The following is an 8,610-nucleotide window of genomic DNA, read 5'->3' as shown; positions in this document are numbered from 1 at the left end:
GTTGTGAATGACTCTCAGCTACTATCATGCCAAATCTGAGCACCACATCTGTAAAACTGACTGACATATAGCCACTTTTGTGTTTTGTAAGCTCCATCAATTTTGATAGCCACTTTAAATCGAGTTGGCTCCAAGATTTAATCATCTGTAGAAGCATATCCATTGATTAATTCCTGAAAGTTTCGTTTAAATATGTCCAGTATAAAAAACGGACTGAGTGGAGCAGACGTAAAAAAAAAAAGGAGCTCACACTGAAAATGGACAAGTGTTTGTGGCATATTTATCTTTTCTCAGGTTATGTGAACATACTGTACCGTATTTCTTCACATGAGAGCTCCCTCTTGTGGACAATAAAGAGGTTGCATTTTGAAACCAACTATGAAATACTGTTGAAAAAAATAAATAAAARTTTTATTTCTTTTTCTTCTTTTACCACAAACACACTTTCATTCATTAAAAAGGCATATCACTTTGTTTCAAGAAACTTGAGCCARATATTCAGCACATTATTTAACTCAAAAAGCTTTTTATGTTTAATTAAAGCTGAAATTAAAGTGAAAACAGCTTCAGTTTGATTTAAATAGTCATTGTGTGCTTATTCAAACATATTATCATGCAGTATTTTTTTTTGTTTCAAAGAAAAGCTGAAACCGTGGAAATGCCTGAAATCATCAAGCCTTCCATGCTAGCTGTCTACGACTTTTAAATTTTGAGTTACAGTAAATACAGTCAGATAAATAAAGGTGTCAGCACTGAGTAATTTATAAGTTTTTCTCTGTTTACATTAAAATAATTGCTAAATATGTGACTGAAATGAGTGACGTGTTAACTATTAATGAACTTGTCTTTGTTTAGAACCAACTTAATCATTATTTTGTCATCTTGTGCAGTTTTCCATGTTTAGATGTTTTGCCAGTTCTGAGCACATAAAACAATTCACAAATGCATCCCTCAAACATTTTGCCTTCCACAAAAAATGTAAATTAGTGTTTGCCTCTTCAGATTGGTGAAATGAAAACATGTTCAGCTGTGTGTGAATGACTCAGCTCTCCATCAGCTGGCTTTAATAAGTGCTTTGGTGGGTTTATTTTAAGGCATTAGCTGTGTGTGCTGTGGGGAGCATCAGCTAAACGGCAAAACAAATCATTCACTTTAGTTGTCCTGCGTGGGCTGCTAATCCTACAGGTGTTGCTGCGTTTTTGTGATAGCACACACACACCACCCCCCATTGTTGCACCAGCACAAGATATTTACAGCTGCAAAATAAAACTCAATCACTGAAATGTCATAAACTCCTATTTTATTTGCACTGAAGCATAGTAAACACATCGAATGTTTAAATTTAAATTTCATTTTTGGTCGTTTATGCTGGTCTAAAACCCGTGTAATCTTTTCTGTGTTGGTGGTCACTTTCTTATTGTGCAAGCTCGCCAATGCCAGAGGTTCTAATGCACCTCCATACCATTAGAGAGGCAGCTGTGCGCTAATAAGAAGCTGGAATCTGATGGTCACGCTCCTCTTTAGTACACAAATAACGGTGTAATTTCCAACAAGAACATCACATTTTGATTTTCATTTTAAATTATCTTTGGTTCACAAATGACTCTTTCTGTGGTCCAATCAGCAATTACTACTATTTCCCCCTTTTATATACTTAATTCCAGATAAATGAAGATGGATTAGCTGTTTGTTTTTAAACTAAAAGTTTGGGATGTACTGCAAGAGATATTGCAAAACTCAGGTAAACATTGCAATGTTTTGCAGCAGCTTTTAAGCCTCCTCCTCGTGCATGACTTGATTTGTTGAAACTCTTCCAGATTAAATAGTCTGGGTTGAGGAGCAGGAAGTTAGACTGTCTCTAAACTTTTAAGCGTCCTCCCGTCCACTGATACCAGTCATTCCTCGGACTCGTTCCAACTCGCTTGGAGCGCGCCTCGGAATGCGGCGCCGCCTCCACCCGCCCTTACGAAAATTGCGGACAGATGTTCGCTACCAGTTTGGGTGGAGTTGCGCTTTTTGCGTCGAAATTTCCACATCCTGTTCTCGGGCAGCGGAGAGTGACAGCTGCGGCAGCCAATCAACTTCGAGGAACTCGATCTCGCGGCCAATCAGAAGTTCGGAGACCCGGGACCGTCGCGGGTCTGTTCGGTTCGAGCTCCTTCAGTGAGACTACYCCGCTCAACGTTTTCATGAGGAAATCTTAAGACACATCAAACAGCGGGGATTGTAGAGAGACTGCGACTTCGAGTTTTAACGGTGAGTGTAAAATCCTTTAGTTAAAGTTGTTTTTATAAAGTGACGGGTGTAAATATACGCTTGTTTGTCTGCTCCTTCGCGACAAGAGGCGCCTGCAAGTTTACTTCCTGCTCTGGCGAGGCCGAAATCCCAAGTTTACACTTTAGCTTTTAGCTAATGTTGTGGGCGTAAAGAGCCTGGGCGATTTGTATCGTATTTTTAATATATAAAGCTCGAATTTAGTCATTTTAAACAATGAAACTAATTAAACTGAGTTAGTCGGAGTGGCAGAAAATGAGTCATTGTGACGAAGCGAGGCTTCAGACAACTGCAACAAGTTTTTCACGAAGACGTGGGTAAAGCTTCACAGTCACATCGCTTCGTTTAGACAAAACAAACTTGGCTACAAACTCGTGGAAAGAGTGGGAACACTTCTTGCACTGTTCACCGGGTGACATTTAAGCAGCGTTTCGTCGCTTTTTGACGCGAATCACTTGCAGTTAAATTGGGGAAGCAGAAGCTGAGCAGGGTGTAACATCTGTGGGCCTAATGGGAGCTTTTATTCTGAAATGGTTCAATTAAACAAGGCACTGTTTTGATCCTGAGAGCTTGTTTTAGTTCACTAACATGTTTTCCCTGCTTTGAAGGTAATGGTTACTCCACAAATCTCTATTTTATCATTTTGTGTTTGTTGGATGATTATTGCTGAGCTGAGCAAAGCTAGTTTTGCTTCTGTTTCTTTGTCAGCCTCACTGTTATTTATATGGATGTTTACTCAGCAGCCTGCACCTTATTTAGAGAATAATGTGGGCTGTAACATAATTGAATTTTAATACTAACCAATCATAAAGTGTCGCTAGTACAAAGACAAAATTTCTCAAAAACTTTTGAAACCCCTTGTTTCTTTATTTCAAAGAAACAAGATTTACATGACTTTAAAATTAGTGGAAAAACAAATAAAACAAGTTATTTTGTTTGCCAAACCATGATGTTTTTTCAGAATTCCTGCTGATAAAACTGAAGGGAGTTTGAGCAGTTTCTCTCTTTGTGACAAACTGGTTGTAGCAAAATGATTTTTTATTTATTTATTTGCTAGTCTTTCTCCTACAAGACAGGTTGAGCAAAAAAGAACTGCAAAGGAGCTGGTCTTGTCTTTGTGTGGCTCTTACGAAACAAATAACTTCTGCTGTTTCTAGACCCATGTGCAAAAGTTCAAAATCACCACATTTTGGCTTACAATGAATCAAATGTTGTCCTTTAAATTGGTCCTAGTCCGTAGATGATGATGATGATGATGATGATGATGATGATGATGATAATAATAATAATGCATTTTATTTATAAAGTGCCTTTCAGGACACCCAAGGACATTGTACAATAGAAAAAAGTAAAATGATATAAAAAAAACTGTAGATACTAGGGTTGGGCATAATCGTATCGTGTGCAATTAATCGTCAGAAAAACAATCGATTATTTTTTGGCACTTGACGATTAATACAATTAATGCCACCAGGCAGACTGACTGGAGATTTCCCCCGTCAGTCCGTCGGTACTCCTCTCCGCTTCAAATATGACGAATATTTAAAAAAATGTCTGTAATTTATTTATCTATCAACACAATTTTAAATTTGATGTACAGCCTGAAGTCTGTAATTTTGACACAGTTTGGAACAGATTTTAACAAAGAGCAAATCTTTCCCACTAAATTGGTCATGTGACCAGGACATAAAAGTGTCCAGGGACTCCACGGGATTAATCATCAAATTAATCTTTATCAGCTAAATACCCCAATTAATCGTGATTAACTTTTTTGCAAATATTGCCCAACCCTAGTAGATACATACATATAATGATAAGGGTAGTGTGGGGAAAAATAGAAATATGGCATACAGAACAGTCATATAATAAAATACAATCATGTAGACGAATTGAACAATAGGGTTGTGGGGGAGAAACATCAAASTAAGGACAACAAAAACAGACATAATTATATTAAGAGCTCTCTAGATGTTTTTCTTAACCATTTTGCAGCTTTTCCCCCTAGTTTTCTGTCCATTGCCTGACCATGACCATATATTGCTTAGCTTGTGCTTACAAAATGAGGAAAGTGAAGAAGTGGAGGGCAAAAGAAGAAGTGACGGGCTCAACAAAGAATCTGTCAAGAGCAACTATCAGTTCTTAAAGTTATGTGGTTTAAGAAACTGCAATAAAACCTGCAATATGTTTCCTTCAGTTGATTATCTGTGTTTTAAAGTTTTAATCAGCTCGCTCTTAATCGTCTTTTTGATGGTAAATTAGTGGTTTATGTGTCAAACTTTATTATTTTTTATTTTTCATACTGTTTACTAAAGAAATATAACCAAATTTTGTCTGTGACCAGCTAGTTACAAAATACCTACTTATCTTATTTGAAATCAAATCTTTTTTTAAGTTGTCTGCTGTTTTAACACAACTGATTCATCTCTTAGTTTAGGAGGCATTTAATGTCTGAATAATTCATAGGTCAGGGTTGGGTGGTTTAACAAACAAAAACATTTTGTCTGAAAATAGGAACCAGACTGAAAATGAACACACACACACACACACACACACACACACACACACACACACACAAAAAAAAACAAAAAAAAAAAAACAGCCAACCAGTTTAAAAGATTACACAAAAGTCTGCTGCCTTGGAAGGAAAATATAAAGAAATGAGGGATGACTGGCGACTTTTGTTCTGTATGTTTAATTAACACCCTGTCACTTTGACTTGAATAACTCTCCCGTTCCTCTCCGTCAGGGTCGGGCCGCCCTAACCGCCACACCTCACCATGCCTTTGGTGACGAGGAACATCGAGCCACGGCACATGTGCCGCCAGACCATCCCCTCCAACATCCGCAGTGAGCTGGAGTGTGTGACCAACATCAGCCTGGCCAACATTATCCGGCAGCTCGGCAGCCTCAGTGAGTCAGGACTCCGCTTTAGTGTTTAATGACACGTGTGTTATTTGAGAGTTGACTTGTTTTTCATGGAGTTGTTAGCTTGCAGTTCTCGGTGTAAGATGTCTTGTTTTGTTTTTGTGTAGGCAAATTTGCAGAAGATGTGTTTGGGGAGCTGTTTGTGGAAGCTGGGGCATTTGCCATGAGAGTCAACTCGCTGGGGGAGAGAGTTGATCGTCTGCARGTTAAAGTCACCCAGCTGGACCCCAAAGAAGAAGAAGGTATAAGCTCTCTTCCTGTTTATTGATGCCATTTGTATTCTAGAAGTTATTGAAGACATTTAGTTTCCCCTCCTGAGCTCATAAAACATTTAAAAACATTAGCCACCTTCTTGTGTGTTTCTCTCAAGTTTCTCTGCAGGCCATCACTTCCCGTAAGGCCTTCCGCAGCAGTCTGACCCAGGACCAGCAGCTGTTCACCAGACCCTCTCTGCCGGTGCCTGTGCAGGATACCTACGAGACCTGCAATCCTCCTCCACCTCTCAACCAGCTCAGCCAGTACCGGTAAGGTGGAGCAGCAGACCATACAAAAAAAAAAAAAGACAAAACCATTAAAAGGAAAGTGAAATGCCTATAAACTGACACTKAAGGCAGATAAAGATCTTGCAGCATACTTTGGAGCATGTCTGCTCACATAAAATAAAACAAGTAATTCTAATCTCTGYCTGTAAATGTCTGTTTGCAGGGAGGATGGGAAGGAGGCCCTGAAGTTTTACACCGATCCCTCCTACTTCTTTGACCTGTGGAAGGAGAAGATGCTGCAGGACACCAAGGACATCATGAAGGAGAGGCGCAAGCACAGAGTGAGACACATCATCACACAAAAACATGAGTCACACTGAAACACGTCAGTCCCTTCCGAGTTAAAGCTAACTTTCTCTCCTTTTTTTTTCCGAGCAGAAGGAGAAGAAGGACCATCTGAACCCACGGACGGTTAACGTTCGTAAGATCAAGACCAGAAAGGACGAGTGGGAACGCCGTAAGATGGGCGAGGAGTTTGTCGTGGCAAAGAATGACACGTGAGTGACGTGGGATGAAAAGTCCCTGCAGGTTAATCAAGCGTGTCCACAGATTAACCAGATTGGATGACTCATCGTTGGATTGAAATTCCGAGGCCTGATTACATTTCCTTTTTGAATTGATGCTTTGTAAACAGCAATTACACTAGACGTTTTGATTGTGTGCTGCTCTCATATTTTAGATGGAAGCGTACCCGGTAATTTTTAGGCCAGCTCAAATCACCGTCTCCTCCCTCTGTTGTGCTTTCAGGCTTTATGTCTGTAAAAAGGCTCGATGGGCCAAGCCTGGACTTTGAAAATAAAGGCTTCTCTCTAGTTAACAGCAGAAATATAAATCAGGAGCCCCATGTGACAAGTTCTCCCCCTCCTTATCAACCAATCTGTACACAGTGATATGGGTGGTACACACTGTCTGGGAATGTTCTCCGAGGGGCGGGTAAAGAGCTGCTGCTGAAAAACAGCTGTAAACAAATGCATCTTTAACATATAATAGAAACAACTTCAACTTGAGAAAAACGAGATGCTGAGGCCTGGTGACTGCAAATATATATATTTTTGCTTTTACTTGTTTTTCCTGTGTTGACTACACTGTTACACATTGTTGCCAGGTGTTTAAAACGGGATATTAGACCTACTACAATAGTAAATAAAGTTAAAAAATAAAACAAACATTTTTGTCACAATAAGCAACTAATATTAACAATAAAGTAAAATAAGTTTTGCAGTTATTCATTTTTTTAAACTACGTTATTGAATCCATTCTAATAAAATCTCTCATTTTAAGAATTTTCAGCACAGTTTTGCTTTGTCATTTTATCTGCTGTTATGTTGATTAACGAGACATTTTTCTACCTGCTTTACATGAGTTTATATGCTTATTTAAAAACAGTTATTTTCAAAGTGAATATTTTTATAAAGTAAATTTTGTGTACATTGTAAATGAGCACCACGTGCAAATGAGGTTGGTTGATTTGGTCCGTTTTATTTCACGCTGTTGATGATGTATTTTGTTTGCTTTAAAGAAACTCTGAGGGTCTGAACGGCAGTATCGGATCAGGGGATGGCTTTAATTCTGAAGCTCTTGATACGAGTACCAACTCCTACTCTTATGATCCCAGCTCCCCTATGTCTCCGACCAGTCCTGATGACTTCCTGCCTCCTCCACCCCCAGACACGGGGTAAGTACTTTATGCTGTTTTCCAGTTGTATCGGAACTCGAAATTCTGAAACCGGACTGACGTCAGTTCCAGCAAACACTGGAAAAAGCGTTTCTATTATTTTGCTCTGCAACAATAAAACATACAGTAATAGTGCTCTACGAGGTATTTTGAGTGTACAAACAGTGTTAAAACAAATATTTTAAATATCACTATAAAGCACTACAAGTACGTCTGATGTAATGTAAAATAAACACAGAACAAAGCCGCGTTTGTTTACATGCAAGACTAGAAACGTTAGCGGTTAGCTCGGACAAGCATGCTAGGATGCTACATACATTAAACAAATATAAAAAGGGAAAATAAACAAACAAATTACACTCGTTTTTACTCTGCCTCCTCTCTTCTCACTTTCTGTCTGTTAAATAATGGGGATGGTGCTTGTGTACGTTTGATTACAGCTCAACATTAGCCGTTAGCTTAGAGAAACATGCGTGCAGCAGCCATGTTGAAAYGATGACGTAACGCATGCTCGGGCTGCTYGGGTATGGTTTGGATGCGCCGACCTCTCAACTCGAAACTATGACTTCAGCGGGCGTTCCAGTTGAAAAATAGAACTCGGAGGCTCGAAGCTCCGACCTCCGAGGACAACTTGAACGCAGCATTAGCATCGCACAAACAAATCCAAACATGCTGCCGGCTCATGGAGACRCGGGTCTCTGCAGCCAATAAGGAGGGTTGTTTCTTGGTTGTGGGTGTGGTTTGGGTAAGCCTTGAYTGGTTGGATGGACTTGTGGGGGAAGTTAAAAGTTAAATAGTAAAAGTAAAAATATTGTGAACATGTAATACAATTTAGTGTCTTGCTATTTATAATTTTAAAATAGAACCATGTCTGAMATAATAATTGTGAACATGTATAATTTATTGACTAGTCTAGCACCTTCCTGTCGAGTTCTTCGTTAAATTAATGAGTTAAAATGAACAATCTGATGTCAGGGCTGGCATTTAGAATCTGATGTTTCCTCTGCGGTGCTGAAATAACCGTCATGAATCCAGTTTAATGTGCTTACTCGTCACCCTGCAGGTATAACGATGGACAGTATGGAGTACCGGCACCGAAGCGCAGCAGCATGATGAGTCCGACCCACCCTCCTCCGGCTCCCCCCATCGCCTCCTCACCACCCCGTCCAGGTCTCGCTCCTCCCCCCGCACCTC

The 8,610-nt window shown here is 39.6% G+C and overlaps 1 protein-coding gene across 1 annotated transcript in view; it reads left to right on the top strand.

Moving 5' to 3' along the window:
• Window positions 1-2,046: 2,046 nt before the first annotated feature.
• wasf2 (WASP family member 2) overlaps window positions 2,047-8,610 on the top strand; it is a 9,535-nt gene continuing 2,971 nt past the window's right edge. Inside the window, exons 1-8 of the mRNA XM_014005678.1 lie at window positions 2,047-2,256; window positions 5,021-5,184; window positions 5,307-5,441; window positions 5,570-5,723; window positions 5,905-6,022; window positions 6,120-6,238; window positions 7,261-7,416; window positions 8,480-8,610. Of these exons, the coding sequence (XP_013861132.1) occupies window positions 5,052-5,184; window positions 5,307-5,441; window positions 5,570-5,723; window positions 5,905-6,022; window positions 6,120-6,238; window positions 7,261-7,416; window positions 8,480-8,610 (946 nt within the window). The 5' untranslated portion in view covers window positions 2,047-2,256; window positions 5,021-5,051. The remainder of the gene's footprint in view (window positions 2,257-5,020; window positions 5,185-5,306; window positions 5,442-5,569; window positions 5,724-5,904; window positions 6,023-6,119; window positions 6,239-7,260; window positions 7,417-8,479) is intronic.

This window comes from Austrofundulus limnaeus, unplaced genomic scaffold (assembly GCF_001266775.1).
Source record: "Austrofundulus limnaeus strain Quisiro unplaced genomic scaffold, Austrofundulus_limnaeus-1.0 Scaffold32, whole genome shotgun sequence".
Taxonomy (NCBI): domain Eukaryota; kingdom Metazoa; phylum Chordata; class Actinopteri; order Cyprinodontiformes; family Rivulidae; genus Austrofundulus; species Austrofundulus limnaeus.
The sequence above is the reverse complement of the archived record's forward strand: the minus strand, read 5'-3'. Positions and strand labels throughout refer to the sequence as shown.